The following is a 24,244-nucleotide window of genomic DNA, read 5'->3' as shown; positions in this document are numbered from 1 at the left end:
CACTTCTGCCCCTAGGGATAGCTAGCAGTGTCTGCAGACATTTTTGGGAGGTGCTGCTGGCATCTAGAGGGTAGAGGCTGAGGATATTGCTATACATCTCATAATGCACAGGACAGCCCTGACAACAGAGAATTATCAGGACCAAGATGCTAACAGTGCGAGGGGTGAAAAGGCTGCTTTAGTGAAAACCAATGCTTTACACACGCCTATTGGTGCATGATGAAAATAACCAAACCTCTGTTAGGTACCAGAAACTTCTGGTGCAAAGAAGCTAAGGTTGTATTTGATAAGGTATTTTTACTCTGAGGATGTCTCTATGTATTAAATTACAATCTTGGCAGGGTCTTCATAAGCTGGACAATAATGAGGTGACTGCATTCTGAGGACTCCAAGATGAGGAACATTTTCTTAAAAGAAATCCCTGGCTCAGTAATACCATCAGAAATTCTATGACAGCACATATTGCTGGGGTTCTTTCTTTTATGAAATTGCACACCTATCTCCAGTTAACACATGTGGGGGGATCTACCTACACATCTTGCCAACAGATTAATGCTGCATTTTCAGACATAGATGCCATTCTGAATTGACAGGCTTATGGAAAATTAATGCGAACTCTATGTAGAGATATGAAGAGAAGTTGCACTCCGATATTATAAAACTATCTAAATAAAATGTAAGCACAGACTGGTTAAGTTACTTTAACAAATGAAGTGAAAATGATCAAAGAATGCATCGAGAGTGTTAACAACGGATGTATTATTGACAAACTTTTCACAAGAAAAATGTATGTGTTTCACATGATATTTACAATATACCAGTCATGCAGGCGACAATATAGTTTCTTTTCCTAACAATTAGTCCAGCAAAGGCTGGTCCATCCCACACGTATGTACTGGGTGCAGTACTGAGTCAGTGGAATTGTACCTCAGCGTCAATGCATCCATGAGATCTGCTTACGTTAAAGTACCCATGAATGGGGCACCTTGGGGGGCTCAGTTGGTTGAGTGTCCAACTTCGGCTCAGGTCATGGTTTCACAGCTTGTGGGTTTGAGCCCCGCACCAGGCTGTGCTCTGACAGCATGCAGCCTGCTTCAGATTCTCTGTCTCCCTCTCTCTCTGCCCCTCTCTTGCTCACTTGCTCTCTCCCCCTCTCAAAAACAGACATTAAAAAAAGTCTCTATGTATTGTACACTACAAAATTTCACTAATAAGGGCCAAACTGACTGAGAAAGAAATACGAACTTTTAAATCTCAGAATCCACCAAGGGGAGTGATGGGCTTATACCATGAAGGACGCCCAAGGGGATCCAAGGAAGCAGAGGCTTTACAGCTCTACTTACTGTCTTGAGGTGCTGGGTCTATGAAGGAGATAGAAAGTGAAATCTCTTCTGCTTATGCAACAAATTATTCTTGCCTCTGCCCAAAGGTTGTCACACATACACTCAAATGCAAGGAAGTTAAAGACAGGAGACATGTATTTGCCTGGCCTGGTGACAGGGATTTTAAGACTACCCTAACATACTGTGAAAGCTTCAAGTACCTCAAAGTCTTTCATTTTACTACTAACAAAAGGATAATTCTTTTGAATGTCTGTTCCTACTTCTTTAGAAATGTTTCAAGTTTTAGGGTCTAGGCACGATATCTACAGTTAGTGCCTCTAAATTTCTTAATCATGAGGGCATAAAGGAAAAAAAATTAAGATTTTAAAACTGGCACAAAACACAGATACTCAAACATGGTCATCATACCTTTTTATTAATGTTTGTTTGTTTGTTTGTTTTGAGAAATAGAGTATAAGTGGGGGAGGGGCAGAGAGAGGGGGGGGACAGAGGATCTGAAGCTGGCTCTGTGCTGACAGCAGCGAGCCCAATGCAGGGCGTGAACTTACAAACTGTGAGATCATGACCTGAGCCGAAGCTGGATCCTGGAGCCCCTGGAGCCCCTGGTCATTGTACCTTCTTAGAAGAATAACTGGCTTTGCAGCTAAGTACTAAACCAAAGGTATAAATAAAAGGCTAAACAGAGCATCAATAATAAATAACAGCTTGTAAGGATGACAAATCATGGTAAAAGCTGAAATAAATGACTAGACTCTACAATAACAGATCTTATAATGACATTCAACCAAGCCATGTAAGATTAGTGACTTGTCTAGAACACCAGTTTCCCTGTGAAATATCAGAGTGCCAGCTTGAACATGGCTGTTGCCAGCCGAGCACACACCACACATGAGCTTGTTGGCAAGCGTCCCAGGGAGGGTGTTTCAGAGTTTCAAAGACAAAAAGGAAAAAAAGGGGGCACCTGGGTGGCTCAGTCCATTAAGCGGCAACTTGGGCTCAGGTCATAATCTCACAGCTCATGAGTTCGAGCCCCATGTCAGGGTCTGTGCTGGCAGCTCAGAGCCTGGAGCCTGCTTTGGATTCTGTGTCTCCCTCTCTCTCTGCCCCTCCCCTGATGGTGCGCTGTCTCTGTCTCTCAAAAATAAATAAACGTTAAAAAAAAACTTTTTTAAAAAGAAAAAGAAAAAAGCTCTTTTTCAGAGATCCTCACACCCTGCCCCATCTCTGTGTGTGTGTGTGTGTGTGTGTGTGTGTGTGTATTCTTGCTTTCCAGAGGAGTTAATAATACATTTTTGGTTTATTCTGGTACCTTCTGTACTCTGCAGAATCAACACAAGAAACCACTGTCCTATTTGTCCACATCTCTGTGTTTTATTTAGGACCCCATCCCCCCAAAATAAAAAGCCTGTGGTTACTATTTACATCAATGGTACAAGGACTAAAGCAAACGAATAACCACACCATGAGCCAAGCCTCTCATTTCCAGTTAAATCCACGACCAATCAACCTGAAGTGACCTTCCCTATCTCTGCACTACTGTAGCGACTGCACTGTCAAGTTTGACAACTAAACATGGTTAGACTGGTTAATTTAATATTGACTTAACCTATCGTTGCATACGTCTTACAATGGAATGTTTCATCTTTTACCTCCTGCTGGAATTTTTAGTTTTAAGCAGAGTTTCCAAAAATGTTTAAAGATACACAGAACATAATCGGTAGGAAAATGTAACTGAAATATCTAAAGGGCAAGCCCCCTGTGACCTCAGGGCTCCACCCCTCCTCTAGGGGAACTGGTATTGATGTTTGGGTGTACTGCACAGATATGTTGTTTTAAAAACAAAAATGAGAGTACTACGTATGCCCAACAGTTGCTCTTTTTACTCAGTACCATGGGCCTCCTGTGTCACTACACAGAGAGATCATCTCATCCTTTTAAGTGCTTAGTACTCCACGGTATAACCACACTGCCGGGTTGTGTTTTGTCTTTTAATATTTCTTCCCAGCTTTACTGAGCTATAATTGCCATGAACACTGTGCAACTTTAAGGTGTACCTGGGATGATTTGATACACTCATATATTCCCCAGGGACTTACCACAGTAGGGTTAATTAACACCTCCATCCAGTTGCATAACTACCACCTTGTGTGCGTGTGCATGTGTGTGTGTGTGTGTGCGTGCGTGTAGTGAGAACATTTAAGATCTGCTCTCTTAGCAACTTTCAAGGATATAATACAGTATTATTAAATGCAGTCCCCATGATAGACATCAGGTCGCCAGAAATTATTCATCTTATAACTGGGAATTTGTACTCACTTATCAACACCTCCCTTCCTCCCCTACCCCTAGCCTCTGATGACCTCCATGCTACTCTCTATTTCTATGAGTTCAGCTGTTTTTAGATTTCACATGTGAGATCATATAGTATTTGTCTTTTTCTGTCTGACTTATTTCACTTAGCATAACGCCCTCAAAGTCCATCCATGTCATAAATAGCATGATTTCCTTCCTTCTCACTTCTTTATCCATTCATCTGCTGACAGTGTTTAGGTTGGTTCCATATCTTGGCTACTGTGACTCATGCTGCAATGAACATGGGGGTGCAGATATGTCTTCGATATCCCGTTTTCATTTCCCTTGGACATACATCAGAATGGGATGGCCAGATCATAGGGTAGTTCCTCTATGTTTTGAGGAACCTCCACACTGCCTTCCCTAGTGGCTGCACCAATCTGCATTCCCATCAATGGAGCAAGAGGGTTCCCCTGTCTCCAAGTCCTTACCAACACTTGTTACCTCTTGTCTTATTGATAACAGCCATTCTAACAACTGTGAGGTAATGTTTTAGTATTTTTGAATTTTTTAATGTTTATTTTGAGAGAGAGAGACAGAACATGAGCAGGGCAGGGGCAGAGAGAGAAAGAGATTGGGAGACAGAACCCAAAGCAGGTTCCAGGCTCTGAGCTGTCAGCACAGAGCCCGACATGGGGCTTGAACCCACAAACCGTGAGATTACGACTTGAGCCAAAGTCGGACGCTTAACTGACTGAGCCACCCAGGTACCCCTGTTTTAGTATTTTTAAATTTAATTTTTTGGATTATAAAATTCAAAGGTACAAACTATTCCCCCACTGACCTCCACTGTTTCTAGTATTTTACTACTCTTCCTCAGAGATCCTCAAAATACCAGAGATATTGGGTAGTTGGTGGACAGTCCTGTGGCAAAGAGTAAGAATTAAGGAAATGTGTATTCTGTGTCCATGGGTAGCTGATGATAAAAGACATCTTCTCTGTTACTGTACAAGATTGGATACTTAGTTTCCCAGTGGCATTTTATAGTTATTCCATCAAACTTGTCAAAGAAAGTTTGTGGAAACTAACATGCAGTCTCTGTGCCATTTGCTTTTTTATATGCTTGAGAGAAGAGGCAAAAACTTCTGTCCTATGTGGCATGATTTCCCATGGTGTAACGTTTCTGCAAGCTGAAAAGCTGACATTGTAGCCTTTTTTTTTTTATTAGTTTCTATACTAATACTTAAAATAAGTAGTAATTAAATATTTTAATAGGTTTAAAATTTGGTTATGAATCCATATATACATGGGCTAAAAGACACACTTCACTGACTCAGCCGACAGCTATGTAAGTGCACTTTTTAATGAGGTTTTCTCCACCCCAGCCCAAACATAATAAAAATTTAACTTTCCCTCCTGAGAACTAGAGAATAGAGCCTTCACTCCTGTGAAGAGCAGTTTTTAGACATGAGAGCCATCATTCTGCTCAAGAATTAGCGATGTAAATTCATGCTCGCCAGCGTGACAAGAATCCGGGAAGGTTTGGAGTCACCGAGTTCCTGCTGCTGGAGGTGGGGGAAGAACCACCCTTCCCAAGCTCTACACTGTGCGTGGGACTCAGTCCAGCAGAAAGTCAACATTCAACTCAAATTAATCCCGAGTCTCCAGTAACCGGTCAGTGGTCTTAAGAATCTATCAAGATGTCCTGAAAGCCTTAACTTGAAAACGGTGAGCATTCCCTGAGGCCTACTGTGTCCTGCAATTTATTAGCACCATTATCTACAATGGATTAGCCAGAATGAAAAATAGTGGCTTGTGCCTGACCTCAGTGACTAGCTAATCAGCACTTAGCACACCATCCTCCAAACACTCTTCAGACTGCTGCTATCTACCATTCAGAATTGGTGATCATTTTCCCCTGGCTGAGCACTTTTTCTCCCATCTAACTATGTAATACTCAAAAGCATTTTTTAAATTCCTTTGGTGATGAAGCCTGTGACACGAGGCATTTCGCAGTGGCCTACTATTCACTCTACAAAACTAACATTTTTAACATTTTCATTTGGGCGACAAGAATTTACCAGGCTTTTATTGTTAAGTACCAGGCACTGTGCAGGGATAAATGGCACAGTGACGCAGGTGCCACATTTAACTTCAGGCACTATTAGGTTTAGATGGTTACACACACATTTATCATATGGTGCTGAGTGCTATGTCAGGGAGAATTGAAAAAAAAAAAAAAAAAAAAAAAAAAAAAAAAAAAAAAAAGCAGGCTCCAAGAGAAGAAGGCTCCCTGGTGAAAATGAAAGCATGAGTGATGAGGGATACAAGTGGGAGCCAGAGAAGGGGGTCCCAGCTAGAAAGAGTAGCTGGTCTAGGCTCAGGGGAAAGAAAGCACGTGTACCATCCGAGGTGATCAAACTAGTACAGAATGACTGAAACAAATGTGTATTTTACAAAGGTGAAGAGAAGGCATATTCCAGAAACCAGTGAGCAGTCCACCATGACCTCTGACCCCAGAACTTGAGAAATGCACTGCTGTGACCTTGGGGACACTCGTCAGGTGGCTCTTCACTTTATCACAGATGATGGATCACTTGGTGATTCTGACATTAGCTGTGTTATCCTTTGGCCGGAAAAGCATCCCTGGATACAATTTTATTTACAATTTCAGGGGGTTCAGAATCACCAGCAGAGCACATCAAGATCCCTGGTTCAAATCTCGTTCAAACTCATTCAAGCTCATTCTTCAGATGAGGAAACTCAGAGGCTCACGATGACATACAAAAGCTAGCTATAAAAGCTGAAGTAAAACCGAAGTATCCCAGGTCTCAGACAGTGCTGTTTCCCTTACATCACCATACTGCTGTTCTGAGAAGCATTTCCACAAAAGTGTCCACTTCAACTTCAAAGTGCCCCACGCTTAGGCTGTCCCTCATCTGTCCAATGATCCATTGTCCCTGCTCTCAGACTAACAACTTCCTGGGCCCTGGGTCATTCGACTCATCGGTATATATTCTAGAAGACGGTGCAAAGGCAAGATGGCAAGGGTTGGGGTGCATGAACATTTGGTTCTTTTTCTCAAATAAAGCAAACCAGGACATGCTTACCTGTTCCCTGCCACATCTAGGACATGAAGCTCTGTTGCCTGGGACACCTCTGCAGGTATCCGAGTCAGTCTATTGTCACGCACACAGAACACGGTGAGGCTGCAGCACCCGCCAATCTACAATGAGAAAGAAAATACAGGCTTTTTTTCCAGGTTTTTTTGGAAGATGGTGGTGTGAGTGGAGTATCTTGTTTATCAAATGGCATGAGAAGGATGCATAAAATGACACTGATGACCAACTATGATTAATTTAAATCATACAAAGTACTAAGTAGTCCAATAAGGTCCTAAAAATCTCTGCAATACATGAAACTCAGAGTCTAAATTAAATCACGAAAAGAAACAGGACGGTTCAAAACTTACACTCTGAAATGCAAGTCATTTTCCACTGCTATCTAATGCAACCGCGTCTTTTAAATATGTTAACTAAGCCACACAGGTCCAGACAATTATTGTTCGGTAATATGGGAGACTGAAAATTCTAAGTTTCAAAAATAAGGCCAAGGATGATCCATATACACCCCTCTGAAGACCTGCCCATTATATTAAATTTAGTATTCCCAGTGTTCCAGTTCATTTAAGAAACAGAGAGAGAGAGAGAGAGAGAGAGAGAGAGAGAGAGAAAGAGAGGAAGGGAAGGAGGGGGGAAAAAAAGACACCTGATAGATGACACAGTACACTAATTTGCACCATACATCTTTTAATAGCTTTTGGTTATTCACAACTTAGTTTGGTAAATTCATTATTCGTTTTCCGTTGACAACTGCAAAATCAACACTATTTTAGCAAAAATTGAATTTGGTAAATACATACATTAATCTGGTAAAACTAATGTGGGTAGAAGTGTATCACTATCTGTATCCACACCAAATTTGATTACCATTTATTTTTAAAGTAAGCGATTCAAAGGTAATTGAGCTTTGCTTGGATCTAGTCTTCAAAAAAGAAAAGAAGCACAAAAGAATTCAATCATCCTCTTGAACAAATTGGCTCTGGTTCCTATGGTCAGGAAAGCTGGACCAAGAGGGTGGAAACACAACTTGATCTCAGACACAACAACATTCAGGACTCCATACAGAACTACATTCTCCCTGTACTCGCTATCCTCACCCAGGGCGGCTGCAAGAAAAGGCTCATGAAGGAACCTATTGATGTCTCTCAAACACATGGAAAAATACTCCACAGCCTCCCACTTGAGGAGGGGCAAGAGACTTGCATCTTCAGTAATAGCTGAACAACAACATGTGTTGTGTGTATGGATGTATCTTAAAGAGAAGAAGGCATATTTATGAAATTGCTACATAATTATCTTCATGAACAATCTTATCATGGCTTCCCTTAGGAGTTCATATAAAGACTTTGAGATAATACATTTAACCACAGTATTTAACCAGAGCGGATGTAAAAGAAAAATAAACATAAGGAAACATGAAAATCCGTCTAAAATGGAAAACACCCAGATATGTAGAAAGACTTCTAGTTTGTCCCCATTCTTCCTCAGTGTTCACATTTCCCATCCCAGCAAAACTGGTGCTTTCACTGTCCTCTAAAATACATCATTTTAGGGGCACCCGGAGGGCTCAGTCAGTTAAGCGTCTGACTCTTGATTTTGGCTCAGGTCATAATCTCACGGTTCATGGGATTGAGCCCTGTGTAGGGCTCTGTGCTGACAAGTGTGCATTCTGCTTGGAATTCTCTCTCTCCCTCTCTCTCAGCCCCTCCCCTACTTGCTCTCTGTGTCCCTCTGTCCCTCCCCTGCTTGCACTCTCTCACACTTTCTCTCTGTCTCTCAAAATAAATAATTTTTAAAAATAACAAAATAAAAATAAAATCCATCATTTGGGTCCCACTGTTTCCTATAGAAATGTTCTTATTTTTTCTGTCCTTCTAAATCTTATCAATCATCCAATATTAGCTAAACATCCTCTACATCATCATGTCTTCCCAAAACCCACCGGTCCATACCAATACAGCACTCTCTGTGTTTCTTTCGTTAATTATGGTCTATACAGGCCCTCTGACAGATTGTTTCACCAAGCTTTATAATTTGTGCATGTACATAAAACCAGGGTGCTTGGCAAGTACCGTACCCATCCCATCTACCTACCAACTTTTCTCATTTAGACATGTTTATACAGTTAATGTTTATTTGTTTACTAACTAGCGAAAGGCTGCTGCTTCAAGTTAGTGCCTGCTTCTATGTGTAGCAATGAAAGCCAAACAACTCTTGTTTTCTCTAGAAAACACTAGTGTCCTCTTAGCTTCTATAAATATAGGGCCCCCATATCATGTCCTAAAAGAGGGGTGCAACAGGATCTTTGAGGGGCTTGGCATTCTTCCCTCCCTTGAGGAAGGGAATCAATCATCAGTTTTACTCAGATGCCCAGGAATACTATGCAAGGATTCAAAACTGTGAATCTTCTTAGATTCTCTCTGATAAACTGAGATGAGCCCAAAAGAGATCTACTCATGGGCAGGAATACCCAAGCCCCTCGTGGAAGGGAACCCCCCGTGGCCCTGCTCCATGTGGAGGGGTATCTGCACTGGGGTGGGCCTGTGTGCCATGTGGAAGGTCTTCCAGATCAGCCTGAGGCTGAGGCTGGACACCCCTCAACCTTACGATCCTGGCCTGGCTTTGAAGACATAAGATTTGTCCGTACTGCAGGGAGCCAAAGCAGATGATATCAGTTATTCACATACGCAACCCTCACAGTGGCAAAATAAAACTACTGGAGCAGTGTACAGAGCTGAAACTGCATCCTAATTTGGGACGCTTTGTCGTGAAGCTGTCCACTGCTCCAGCCACCTGTAGGATATCTGTTTGGGGGCCCTAATACTACACCATGTGAACGTTTTCAATCTGTACCATGTACATATATTGTCTGTTACAAAAATTAATTAACTAATTGCAATGGGTCAGAGAGGGCTCTAATCGTTGTTAGAGCAATAAAAGTTTTGGACAAGTAAACACTCAAGTATTTGGGGGGAAATAGTGTCAACTTCCACTGGAGTGTGGGAGCTGTCTCCTGTGCTTATAGTCTATTTATTTTTTCTTTTTCCTGTCCCATTCTAATCTTATACCCATTTGAGACCCCAAGGGGTGGAAAGCAATTGTATTCAAGAGCCTTCTAGGCACTCTGGGTTGTCACTGCGGGCAGAGTGACCTCCTGATCTCTATTGTCTAAGGTTTTCTGAAAACAATGCCAACAAAGAGCAAGTGTTATTACAGAGCGTGCTGGGGATGCCTTCATCACCCTCAGAGGCACATGCTGTCCCAGGCAAACAGTCACACAGAGACCTCTTTCCAAATCAGCCAGGAAGGCATGCCACGAACCTTTGGCTTTTAGAAAAAAATTGTTAAGCAGTAAAAACCATAACTCAAAAGGCACAGTTCTTTATAGACCTTAGGGAGGGAAGTGGTGCCATGGAGTGGATGCTTTGAGATCACACAGACCTGGGCTGGAATCTAGCTTCCATCATGTGTTCTGTGGTCTTTAACCAAAAGTAACAATCAGGGCTAAACTGAATGAAACCACAAATAAAATTTAGCACCTATCATAGAACCTGGACTAGTAAATGTGGCTGGCAAATAAACATGAGCGTTACGGTCTTTTCAAGAAGCGAAAGCCCCAGATCCAAATAGCGAGTGCAGACAACACCGACGTACTAAGTTGCTGGAAGTGTACCGATGCTGGTGAGCTCTCCCCAGAACACACTTGAGCTTCAAACTCTCTCCCCCAACCACGCACCACAGCAACAGAATGTCACCATGATAAATACACCATGACTGTAATGCCAGTGAAGCACTAACATGAGCTCAGTATTGCGTTATACATATTGTTCATATGTATTTCTGCTTTCTCTCTTGGGCTCAGGAGGCAGAGTTTGCAGGGTCCTTAGTGGTCACTGGGATGAAATGCCTGTGTCATTGAGGAATTCTGGGAAGCAGGGTCACTGTTTAAATAACTTATTACCAGTTACGTAGGAAGCTGGTATTTTTAAACTTCCTCAAACCACATAATAGTACCTTCCCAGAATACAAGGGGTTGGACTTGGAGAACTACAGAATGTAGCTGAGAACCTCTGTTTCGCTGTTTCGTGTCTCTTAACTGCAGATATTTTCCTTCCCTGTTTGGATCCGATATAATCCATCTGAAGGAGATGGGACCTGCACTTCACCAAGCAAACCTTTAGCCAGGTCAGCCTTCACTACATATTAACTACTACCTACAGGTGACATGACTCTAGAGGAGATAATCACATTCAGAGATTCAAAGTGAAAGCCTCTATTAGTCACCCTTGGTCTACCTATATTCCACTTTCTGAATGCCTGCCCTAAGTGTGAAGAAACTTTCATTTTCCTTCAGTATCTGCCTGTTAACATTCTATGTAACAGAATGGAACCCACATTTCACTGGCAAAAAGGAAAATGTACAATAAGCAAAATCTGGTCAAAATATAATTTGAGCTGTAATAATATGCGTAATTTAGAAACCAAAGACTGTTTTTATCTTTCCCATCATCATCTGTGGCATATTATTTGAATGTTCCTATTTCATAAATATTTTGGAAATCATGTGGCTCTGGGACTTCCTGAATTATTGGGCCACTGACATCAAAATATCCACTAATAGCTATGGCATTCTTATTTTCTAATTATAAAACAGTAAGTTACGTTGACTGGAAAATAAAAACCATACACACACACACACACACACACACAAGCACAATGAAAAAAAATAGATCAAATTCTATCACAAAGGGACAATCAGTATGAACATTTTGAAGTACAATCTTTTAGTAGTATTGCCATATACTTGATTATGTATATACACTTCAACAAAATTAGGACCAACGCTCGATCTTCAGCACCTCAGTTTACATATGACACCAAGAACGTCTTCCCACGTCATTATGCTTCTAAAAGGATTTTTACTGATTACGTAAGTATTTCATTTGCCAGCAGTCTCACAGATCACTGCGCAAAGCTCCCACATTAGACATGGCTAGTTGGTTCTGCCATTTCTTCCCCGTGTAACCTTGGGTGAATTCCTTACACTGAGTCTCACTTTCACAGTCTCTTGGATGTGGATCACGATTCACCCACACTTCATAAAACTGCTGTGAAAATCAGACAAAAATATGCAGGAAATCCCTCAACACAGCGCCTGGCACAGGTTAGCTGCCCCTGTACGTGCTTGGCGTGGCACATGTCACCTATGAGCCTCTACGTATGTGAGAAATCTTCTTGGGCGTGATTTTAATATGTGTCCATAATTGTTTTCTTAGGGCAAAGCCCTAGAAGTAGCATTCCAGAATCAATGGGTATGAATACTCTTAAAGGTTTTCCTATTACTTTACTCCCTTCCAGAGAACCTGTAATAAGTTATTCTTCTAGGACAATATACATTTTCCCATGCCCTCACCAACATTTGGTATCCTTATTATTTTTTTTAATCTTGAAATAAGATAGGTCAAAAAGCTTCCACTAACATTTCTGTGAATACTGATGAGGCTAAAAATTTTTTCACATGCATAGCCATTTCTATTTTTAATTCTCTGAATCACTTATTGTTTCTTATGATGGGTTCTTTGCTTTTATTTTTGTCTGCTTTTTTCCTAGTGGGACTATCTTTTTTCTCAATGATCTGGAAGGATTTCAAGCAAAGTAAGGAGAGACCTCCCTCGGTTGTGATGTTATAAATGTCCCCTTGGCCCCAGGCTGACTTTACCTTCTTGACCATCAGAAATCTAATTTTCACATAGACACATCAATCAGTTGTCTCTTTTACAACCTACTTCCTCTTTCAAGTTTAGGAATGCCTTCTCCATTTTGATATCCAATAACCAACTATATTTTATTCTAGTATTTTTAGGTTTTATCTTATCTCTTTTATTTATGAATAATCAATTTCCGAATATGATGGAAGCTTACATTAAATTAAATGGTAGTAAGAAGACAGAAAACTATCCACAAAAATGAACTGTCAGCACAGATACTTATGAAAATCACAACAATATGTATGGGTAATTAATGTTGAGAGATTGCCTCATTTAAAAAAAGGGGGAAAAAAATCTCTGATGAATGATCTGCCAATCCTATCTTGTCTCATGTGACTGTAGACATATGATGGAGTCAAGATCACTTTCATTTTTTCCTGATGGAGACCAAAGACTGGATTCTAAGCTTGGACACATGTTCAATTTCTTCTGGCCAGGATCTTTTTAGCTGGGGCAGGTTGTTTAAAGGTACGATTTGGCTGGGGAATGTTATAAAGTTGCTGACTCTCTTTCATCATACCCACGATCGCACATAAACCAACTCCCTGTCTGCCCATGATCATGTAACACAGTCTCTTCTTCAAAAACATGAGCTTTTTAGGGAGACTTCTTTTCCCAGAAGCGTTCATACTTCTACAACAGGATGAGAAATGAAAGACACAAATAATTTGCTGAAAAAATCAGAAGCATGCTACATGTAGCAAATAAAGCACATCTAGCCTTTCCACTAGAGAGAGAATTGTGGCAACAAACCGGAATTTAGTGAAGACACATGAGCTGCCACGTTACGCCTTTCAGAATTTCTCAATAACTTAAAACGTAACTCACAGATAAGCATTCTTTTGAGAGAGAATAGTTTGAACAAATCTGACAAACACATAACAAAATAAGTTTCCAGGCCATGCAGTCATTTTGAAAAAAAAACAACCTGAGTTTAGAGGAAAATGTACAATATTTTACAATGAGGAACACACAAAGCAGTCAGTCGATTTGAATCTTCATGCATTTAAAAAGCAAAATGGAAGTTAGAGATGCAACTGTGGTCTGAACAATACTTACAAGATAACAAGTTTACCCGACTTTTCTAAATTTCCAAGCAGCTAACAATTAAGAAAATAAGAGACATTCATTGATTTGCAAATGTTTACTACAAATAACACCACAAAACACAAACAGAATCTATTATTGTGACCCACAGTACAAACATTTTCCCCTCATTTGGGAAAAAAACAAAATACAAATAAATGCTGCAAAAGACTAAGGAGCTGTGCTATACAAAACTGACGATATACAATAATATCAAATTAAAGAAAGACAAAAAATAGGAAGAACCACACGGCACACCAGACCAATAGCAATTAAAACAATTATGGATTTTTGGCATGTACATTGAATCGGTCAGCATTGCAGTTTAGATAGGTCATGCATGCAACTTCATTGTTCAAGAGAAAGCAGTCAAGTTTTGGAAGGGAAGACTCCAATCAGGAAAGTATAGGATATGATCAAATGGTATCAAGCTTGGAGGCAGAGCAAGTGCACAAGGCCCATCCCTTCTGTCACCCACCCGGTCACACACACACATACACACACACACACACACACACACACACACACACACACTCACGGTCACAGGGCCTACCACACTCACTGCACAGAGACTCATGGTGCAGTGGTGCTGCCCAGACCAACGTGACATGTTTCGATGTAAGGAGGACTTGAGTGGTCTGGCTGCTCAGCCCCAAAGGTCAACAACAAGCACTCAGCCATTTCTCCTGGGTCACCAAACTGTAACCCGCAGCAGAATTAGGCACATGGGCTCAGGGCATTTTCCTACTCTGGGAGGTGAGTTTGCATGAGTAGTCACTAGTGAAGGTGTGCCAGAAAAGAGCTGATTCTGCTTTAAACATTCTCTGCTTTACCTCGAACCTGAAGGAAGGGGCACAGACTTTACTCCTTTATAAACTCTACATGCCAGAAAACCAACCACAATTTCATAGAGAACAGATACCACGTGACAGCTAACTAAAATGCTTTGAAGCCAGGACTATTTTCACACCATGTTCACTTTCCACATTGTGAAAAGCTGTTCTAAGAGACTTACACAGACACACGACACGGCATGTGGTAGGCATAATAATCTCTGAACCCTGAGTGCAAGTTTCATTCTCAGAATGTAAAGAGGACGGATGCCGAAATGATAGCAATAATTTTACAAATAAAATGTTAAAGTTTTGTAAAGAATGTTCCTTCAAAAGAGAACCAGAAGAGAGGGACAGGGAAGACAGGCTGGGTGGGGAAGCTTACTGGGGATGGCCATTCAACTTCCAACCACTCCCTTTGGCACTGACTTTGAACGTGTTCCTAAAATGTATTAACTTTCTAACGTCCACACTACAGATAGTTTCACCTTTCTTTACCAACTCAAGGGCACACCAATGAACAGGCTAGACCGAATCTGTATCACCTGAGTGGTCATGCTTTCTTGGCCTGTGCAAAAGCAGTGGGCTCACTGTCAGGACACATCTATAGTGTCCATTCTACCAACTCCTAGCTACGTGAGGCTTGCTAAGGAAAAGTTTTCACTGGCCTCAGTTTCTTTATCTCTAAAATGAGAAAATTTCTCTCATGATCTCACCTGTTACGAAGATTCAGTGAGTCAACAAACATGAGAACTCTGGCTACAGTATGTGGCATTGAGAAAGCAAGTATTATATCTTTCCTACTTCTCTGGCCACGTGACTACGGGTCTGGTCTATTACCCATTCAACAAGAGTAAAATCAACATTCAGAATATCAGCTCTGTGTTGTGCTTTATCACTCGGAGGTGGAAACCAAAATGTCTGATGAGCAAAATCTCTTATTTGTGGCCCAGCTTAGCACAGATGTACTTAAATCTCTCTGTGGGGAACAGTTTCATTCAAGTGCTGGTGCTCACAGTAAGGGTGGGTCAGAATATGGCCGCATTTATAACAAAAACTTGCCATGCTTCCCCTCAGGAATGTTGGCCGTCTTGCCCAGACAGATGACTGGGACAGTGAGGATACAGTGTGAAGATGAGGAAAGAGAAACCAGACCAAGTTCAGAAGGGCCCTAGGGAAATAAGAACCCCACAGGTTCTGGCTAGTGGGATGGCAGGTTTAAAATCATCCCAAGGGAGATGTAGGAAAGAGTCAAGACAGGAATAGGAAGGACACTCCGCCTGGGCAGGGATCATATCACACGATACCACACTTTTTCATGCGAGGCCTAGCAAAAGGGGGGGGGGGGGGCACCAACATTTGACAGGGGACAGAAGGATGGCTGAAACGGGGTTTCAGGCTAACAGCTAACAAAAAATCAACCTCGGTACTCCCCATCTCCAAATTCTCCTAGTTCCAAATAGAAGGTAAGCCTTCTTGTTAAACATCACACTAAATACTTCTCTGTTGCATCTGCTCTGAATTTCCTTCTCATTCTCAGCATTTCTACCTCCCTTTCCAGAATTTACATGCCTCTAAGTCTGCACAACTACTCCCCACAGTGAATGGTGATGGTCTCTTCTCCTGGTTGGACCATTGGCAAAAACAAAAACAAACAAACAAACAAACAAAAAAAACACCTAAGAGTCTGGCTATAGCTTCCCATTCACGTTCCTCTATGTGAATGCCTTTGTGAAGAGTTCATTCACTCTCACCTGGACATGAACACTGCCCAGTATCAGTCTCTGCCCAGTAAAAAGGTTGCATCAAGGTCCACTTTTATAATTCCAATGTCTTAGGAAGTGGTTTAATTTCACTTTAAACTCAGACCCAACGTCATCTACTTCCTCCTCTGCTAAACTCCCAAATGGTGTCACCATTCTCTATATGTCAAGTCAGAAACGTCAAATCTCCCTTTCTGGCACTTAAAATCCTATCAATTCACCTTTCTCAACAATGCTCAGAGTCATCTGGACCCACCTACTCTCTTTAATGTTACTGATGATTGTTCTTTGATACAACTCCTCCGACCACCTCTGTGCCCACAAATGAGAGTACGTAACATTTAAAAAGCACCACATTAAGTCTTTTAAAACATCTGATATTTCTGATCCATATATGCTGTTATTTCTTTGTAATTATTATGGTTTTTTTAAAGCACATACCTCTTTTGGTAAAGACACTAATTTATTTCTGTCTGCATTCAAGTTGCTCAACTTCTTAAGTTTTCCAATGCTCTTAGGTAAAGTCTGTTAAAATAACATTTTAATTATTAATTTATTTTCAGAGACGTGACTCACAGTAAAACAGATCTTCTCAAGGACTTAAAGAATATAATTTCATCCAGAAAGAGACATAGCAGTTCTTCCTGAATATCAGACACATTAAAGCTCATTTGAAAGATGTACAATGAAATATTTTGCATTTTTGTTAAAACAGGAATATGTTTCAATAAAATGAAGTCAAAGGCACAGATCTGGGAACAGAGAAATACCTAGTAAAGAGGTAATGAATGTTCTTCAGTGTTAAAGAATTTGCACCTCAAGATTCGTCCCTTAACTATCTGCACCTTGGAGAACCACACTGGGAGAATGGCCTGGATGACTGGAAGCCAGATGGCTAGGGGAAATCAGAACCCTGAGCACGGGTGCCGTGAGTGGCACGGGGACAGCAGCATGGGAACAGGAACAAGGTGAGCAGGGTGGGAGGAGTGGGGTGCACAGAGAACTATAGGAGCCAGGCAGTATCCTGATGAAGGGGGGAGCTTCAACACTCTGATGCAAGCCAGGGGTGAATGAATACCGTTTTTATAAGTGTTGTGATTACTATCTGTAAGCCTGAAACCACAAACTAGGATGGGAAGGTTAGGTCACTTCCACTACAGCCGCCAGAGGAGGCTGCCGGAGGAGAGATGTGGCCAGGCTCCCCCACCAGCTCTGTGTCCTACCCACTCATGCTTTTTCTGCTCTTTCCACCTCAAGAACATTACTTATACTTTTTATAAAAAAGGAGAAGAGAAGAGGAAAAAGAAGAAGGGAAAGTAGGGTAGGAAATACAGGGACAAAATACAGGGAGAAAGGTAGGAAAGTAAACTGAAGCAAAAGCTGCTACAAGACGACAAAGAGGAAAAGGAGAAGATGAAGTAATAAATGAGGGCCTGATGGAAAGCAGAGGAAGCGGCAGGAAGTGAGAGCAAGCGAGACTGCCCCTGGTAGGTGGTGTAGGCCAAAGCTCTGCCCTTGGTAGGAAGGGAAGCCCGGCCCAAGGCAGGGGCACTTGCAGCCACCTCCATCCCCAATTTCTAGGGCGGGGTAGGATCACAGACCCACACCCAGTCCTCCAGAGAGCACTCACACTAACCACCCCCCACCCCCTGGTCAACCACCGTTTTCTCCCCTTCTCTCTCTCTCTCTCTCTCTCTCTTTCCATTTACTCGAAGAGCCCTGAGAGAACGTTTGCTCTGGCGGTCCTCAGACACCATGGCAGAGGCATCAGTGGTTCATTCCTGCACCTCCCTGGAAACCTCTGTAAGGGGAGCTTAAATACCATTCTCTTCACTGAAGCAGGTTAAAAGCCAATCATCTTTATGTCATGCATTTGCTTTACAAGTCCCTTTTTTAGATGTAACATGAGAAAAGTTCCATGTAGCCCACCCAAATTGTAAGTAGAATCTACCCTAATAAGTCTTGACATATAGAAAGCACACTCTATGCATCCATTTGAACGTGCAAGCCACACTCACCAGGAGCCGGTTTTCTGTAAGAACTAATTCAGTGAGGCTTTCACAGTCTCCAACTGCTTCAGGCAACTGTGTGAGTCTGTTCTGATCCACTTTCAAGATCGACAGTTTCTTTAGTTTTCCTGGAAAAGCATTATTTCAACTCATTAGTTACAGTTGTCTTCCTAATCATCACTTGGTATCTCTTATCTGCTGTTCTTTTTTGTTTTAAACACTTAATCATTTTTTTTCCTCACCCAACTTTTCACATTATGAAACCACATCATTCGCATTTAGATCACTAAAGGTTGAGAGTTAAATGTTATCAGAACATCAGAAACAGTCAGCAATTAGAAACAAATCGTTTTAAAAGTCATTACATAAAAATACTGTATCAAAGCCGGAAAATTTACAGAAAAACAACCAGCTAGCTCTTGATGCATCTTTAAGAACATGAAATGTATCATGTACAAAGGAGAGAGGCTTTCATTGTACTCCAAGAATCGTCCTCACCAAAAACAAAAAACAATAAAGTACAGTTTATTCTATCACCTATGAATGAAAATGCCTCAGTGAAGATTCCTACAATGAAGTGTTTCTAGGTATGCAGAAGAAAATGGCAATCTTTGAAAAGCCACATGAAGAACTGAATGTATTTCACTCAGAGCATAAAGACTAGACTTTCTGGTGATGCCCGCAGGCCATGGAAAAGAAGAATGGAGTGACCACAGCATCCTCAAAATCCCCACTGAGTGAAGGAAAGCCTAAGGCTTTTGGATTCTCATGTTCAACTATAACTCAAAGGAATGAAGCTACAAAGCAGACATCCTCACTATCTACTGAGAGAGGCTGGCATGATGCTACAGTCCCCAGTAAAATCAGAAAACAGCCTGTATCTTAAAAGAGACGTCAAGCCGGAGAAAGGGACATGTTGAAAAAATTAACCTGCCTTGTGTGTGGTCACAGAACAAGGCAGGAGAACTAATGGATTCTTGAGCTCTTTATTTAGCATCATCAATAACCTACTAACACTGTCCCCAGAGGCTTTGCAACTCTCTTCACTGGCAGGAGAGGCACACTGAATTGAATCGATAGATTCCCCCCCAATGGAGTCTCCCTAACAGTTTTCTGGCAAGTGGTCTTGCAGCCTCTCTTTGAACACTTCAGTTGACAGGGTTCCCATCCCTTCACTAAGCAGCCCAAACTAATTTGTAGCCAGTATTTCTCTCAGATCTTTTTCTTGCGCTCACCTGAACTAGAAGATGTAACACATTGACCTCTCTTCTCCACAACAGCCTTTCAAGTGCTTGAAGTCAGCCATCTGACACCTCCTACTTCCTATGCCAAGCAACTAAATGTCCCCAGTGCCTACAAACTGTTTGCGGGTGCCATGTATCACTCTCACCCAACATCTCTACCTAGAGTCAAAGTCCCCATCAATTTTCCAGCCAGTCTGAAGCAAAAGGCAATGTCTGTGTTCCTGCCAAGATGCTATTATCAGTTACTGCTTTCATCTTGACCAAACAGCAGAAAGGAAGTGGTCCTCTGTCATATAGCTTCTCCAATTACTGAAAAACTTTCAGAAACTTCCCTTGATATTTTGAATAAAAGCCAAAAAAAAAAAAAAAAGGTCAAAGACAGCAAGCCTATGTTAACTATTTGGTTAAAGGTAGTTTCTTACAAGTTCTAAGTGGCTTTGCTATGGTGGAGCTCCTGGTCCGTGTCTGTTTATACCCTCTCTGCGTTTATTTTCTCAAGCTGAACTGCATGCCTTTATGGTAAAGGAAATGTCTGGACTAATTTCTTTTTAAAGGAAACAGCATAGGACGGTTAAAGGAAAAGATTATTCTCAAAGAACTATAAAAGGCTCAACCCAAGCACACCATTCTTCCCTAGGTCGTGCATAAGGTCAGGGTGACTTTCTCATAAACTGTTAGGGTGCTCATGGAGAAATCTCTCAGTGACTGCTCACATGCCTGAAATATATTCTATTATTCAGACTAATCTCTACGGAAATCACTGAAAGGAGATGTGGGTGAAATAGATGAGTTGACATTAGAAGTAACAACAGGTACAACTGTTACCAAACCAGGAGGACAGAAATAACTGCATACTGAGAAACTTCAATCGTATTGAACATTCTTTGCATTCCTTCTTTAAGAACAAATAAACAAGGAGACTAAAGGACTCCCATCCCCAGCATCTGAGAGTGGTGACCAAAGGATCAAAGGAGTGAATCCCACAGGCTCAAGACAACAGCCAACATCTTTAGAAGGCAATTCCTTTCGATACTTACCGATGCCATCCGGAATCATTTCTAGTAAGTTCTGGGAAATGACTAAATCTGTTAACGAAGTCAGGCCACTGATTTCTTCAGGAAGTCTCTCCAACCTGTTTTCAGAGACATCTAAGCACAGCAGATTCTTCAGATTTCCTATTTCCTACACCAGTGACACAGAAAAAGAGACTCATGCTTCACCCTGCTACAGTACAGAGGAATTTCTTACAGGGATTTTTCACAGTCAATTCCCAAAGCAGTGCTGAGGATGTTTCCTTAGTGTTTATCTATAGGAGGAGGCTGGAGTGAATTTCCAGACCCCCTTCCAATGAAAACGGGAAGCTGTATCAATCACAGACACGGAGCTGGGAGGGATGCCAAGCTCCCCAACTTCAGGCAGGCAAGGAATCATTCTCACTTAACAGATGAAGAGACTGGCACCAAGAGAGGACAAATGACTGTAGGGTAACATAATTAAAAAAAAAACAAAAGGAGTCTGGAATCCAGTTCTTCAGGTTTAGAATCAATCCCTTGGGTAAGCAGCTTAGAATTCGGGGTGACCCTGAGATTTTCTCTGTTAAGAGACCATCTCCTTTTTACCTCCCATGACCAGTAGTACCTGTTACAACAAACATCAATGTGACTGCACCCCGGCAATACTGGGGCCTCCAGACCCACTGACACCTTCACCATCGACAGAAGAGAGAAGCAAGCGTACTGCTTTCAGAGACAACAGGCCATCCAAGGAGTGGAGAAAGAACCTCAAGGAGTCCAGCGTTCTGTTCAAGAGGTATCTTACCTTCCATTCACAAAATACATATTTTCTCTTTTATAACGGCCTCCACTTTTCCGGTCCCATTGCCACTACATTAAATTCCCCCTCTCACCTAGACAGCTAGCTCCAACCGTGAGACACTCCCTGTCCACGTCTGTGCTATAGACTGTTGTTTCCATATTTCCCTCCTGGAAACGCAGCTAGCTCTAAGCATGTAATCAGACCACCCTTCCGCTAAAAAAATTAAAATGTCTAGTGGCTCCTTGATGCCTACATAAGTACAAATCCTTCAATCTATACTTAATTTGGTCTGATCTACTTTTTCCAGTTCCTCTCCTACCAAATACACATCCTCTGAACCCGCCCCTGTAATTCCTGCCTGGAGGAAACCACACTGCATTTCTATTGATTTCAGGCCTGACCCTTGACATTGTTCTACCTTTTCATTAATTCCTCTTAACAATGTTTTGCATTGACAATAGGAAACGACAATAGGAAAGTAATTCCGATTATTTAGACTATCTGATGCGTTGAGTCCTGGTTTAATAGAAGTTTCTTTTTAAAAAATTTTTTTAATGTTTATTTATTTTTGAGAGAGAAGGAGAGACAGAGCATGAGCAGGGGAGAGACAGAGAGAAAGGAAGACACAGAATCTGAAGCAAGCGACAGGCTCCAAGCTGTCAGCACAAAGCCTGATGCAGGGCTCAAACCCACGAATCACAAGCTCATGACCTGAGCCAAAGTTGAATGTTTAACTGACTGAGCCACCCAGGTGTCCCAACAGAAGTTTCTAAAGAGGGATGAATGAGATGTTTAGATAACCATTTACAACAAGATCATTGGAGTTCTAATTTGTGTTCGAGATGTGGCATTTTGCACACAATCATTTACACACATCTGTACACACATACATTCTTTCCCCATCATGTCCCAGAGCTGGTGTATTACTTTCCTGATAACCTCATGGTATTTTTATTCCCCATCCTCTGACTCCCAAAGTAACTGGAATTCTCTCAACCAGGATTTTGCATGATTTCCTAGAGAAATCTCCGTATTAATCAAACCTTCAGTTGCTAACCGGTCTCCTTTCCTCAAACGCAGCAAAACCTCAGAAACAGACTCCAATTAGTTCCTTACTTCCCTTAGTTGTGAGGTCATAGTAAGTCCAGTGCTATAAAACTACAACCATACCCCAGAACTGAGTACTTTCTCCTAGTGTCAGACTCCATGCGTTAATACAGCATTCCTCATGAAGTGCACAGCCCCATCACACCTGCTTCACATGACTGAGCAGACACCTAAGCATCTGATTGGCTTTAAACTATCGGCACCTTGGGGTGCCTGGGTGGCTCAGTAGTTTAAGCGTCCGACTCTTGATTTTGGCTCAGGTCATTATCTCACAGTCGTGATATCAAGCCCTACAGCGGGCTCTGTGCTGGGCATGAAGGCTGCTTAAGATTATCTCTCTCTCTCTCTCTGCCCCTCCCCTGCTTGTGTATGCGCACGCACGCGTGCACACACACACACACACACTCTCTCTCTCTCTCTCTCTAACACATAAAATATCAGCACCTAAACCATCATGAAATATACCCAAACTTTAAAGACTGGCTGTTAAGAGGGGTGCCTGGGTAGCTTAGTCAGTTGGGATCTGACTTTGGCTCAGGTCATGATCTTGCTGTCCGGGAGTTCAAGCCCCGCATCAGGTTCTGTGCTAACAGCTTAGAGCCTGAAGCCTGCTTCAGATTCTGTGTCTCCCTCTCTCTCTGCCCCTCCCCTGCTCACACTCTGTCTCTCTATCTCAAAAAAAAAAAAAAAAAAAAAGACTGGCTATAAGATATATCCAAGAACAAATTTCAGTAATACAATTAAATTATTAAATTAAATAAGGGGAAAATGCTTGTTTTTTATTGTTGCACTTGTTGGTTTACATTTCTTTCTCATGTAACCAGAAGGCAAGACTGCTTATTAGGGCTCCACAAGGGGACTATGTATTTAGAAATCCATGCAAGACTCCATTTCATTTGGAACATGGTTCTTACATTTGGTAATAGTAGGAACTTGAACACCCTGATATACCAGCTAAACCATAAGCATTATTTGCAAAAAATTTAAATAAAAGCTTTTAACATTTCTTTAACATCAACTATTACAGTACAGAATGTGGTCAGAATCATCCCAAAGCATTTGGCACATCACAATGAGTGGCAGAAATGGATACCATCAAGAATCAGGGGTCCTGATAATTTACAAATTTACTGGGCTTGAGGTAGGCCACATGGGGAGCAAGGATGAAATAAAATACAGACTTCACAAACTAAAGGATACATTTGCTATCTTTAGAAATCATGGGTTGAGGCTTTCAATTTTTCTATGGCAGTGTAGCGTGAGTGCTCAATATATTTTTCCAAATGTGCTTTTTCAACCATTGTTTCTGGTTTTCAAGATCCCTCTTCTAGAAAATCTCATGCAGAAGCAGGGAATGCATGAGTGGTGGTTGTGGTTGTTTATTATTTGGAGGAAACAATGTAAAACCACCACTTACCTGAGGTAATTCTGACAGTTGATTTCCATCCAACCAGAGATCCTTTAGATGTAAGAGAGCTCCAATTGATTCTGGCTGAAACAAAAAAATAATGTTATGGTAACAAAGATGCAATGTTTATTACTCTTCCACTCAGAAAGAATCCTACTTCAACAGTCAATAAATGGGTACCATAGAGGAGGTTAGTTGGTACTTCTCCAATACAAGTCCCCCATCCTTCAAACACTCCCAAAACTCTCCAAGAATGCTGGTGGGAGGCACCTGGATGGCTCAGTGGGTTAAGTGTCCAACTCCTGATTTCAGCTCAGGTCACGATCTTATGGTACATGGGATGGAGCCCCGTGTCGGGCTCTGTTCTGACGGCACAGGGCTTGCTTGGGATTCTCTCTTACTCCCTCTCTCTCTGCCCCTCCCCCACTTGTGCTCGCTCACATGCTCTCTCTCT

The 24,244-nt window shown here is 41.7% G+C and overlaps 1 protein-coding gene across 2 annotated transcripts in view; it reads right to left on the bottom strand.

Annotated features, from left to right (window-relative positions):
* LRRC1 (leucine rich repeat containing 1) overlaps positions 1-24,244 on the bottom strand; it is a 132,373-nt gene that overhangs the window by 4,017 nt on the left and 104,112 nt on the right. For both annotated transcript variants that reach the window (XM_042939076.1, XM_042939077.1), the window contains 5 exons: positions 23,800-23,874; positions 20,498-20,642; positions 18,226-18,344; positions 16,649-16,732; positions 6,746-6,861 (listed from right to left, as the gene is read on the bottom strand). In XM_042939076.1, the coding sequence (XP_042795010.1) occupies positions 6,746-6,861; positions 16,649-16,732; positions 18,226-18,344; positions 20,498-20,642; positions 23,800-23,874 (539 nt within the window). The remainder of the gene's footprint in view (positions 1-6,745; positions 6,862-16,648; positions 16,733-18,225; positions 18,345-20,497; positions 20,643-23,799; positions 23,875-24,244) is intronic.

The sequence above is a fragment of the Panthera leo genome, chromosome B2 (genome assembly GCF_018350215.1).
Source record: "Panthera leo isolate Ple1 chromosome B2, P.leo_Ple1_pat1.1, whole genome shotgun sequence".
Taxonomy (NCBI): Eukaryota; Metazoa; Chordata; class Mammalia; order Carnivora; family Felidae; genus Panthera; species Panthera leo.
This window is presented reverse-complemented; position numbering and strand designations above follow the sequence as displayed.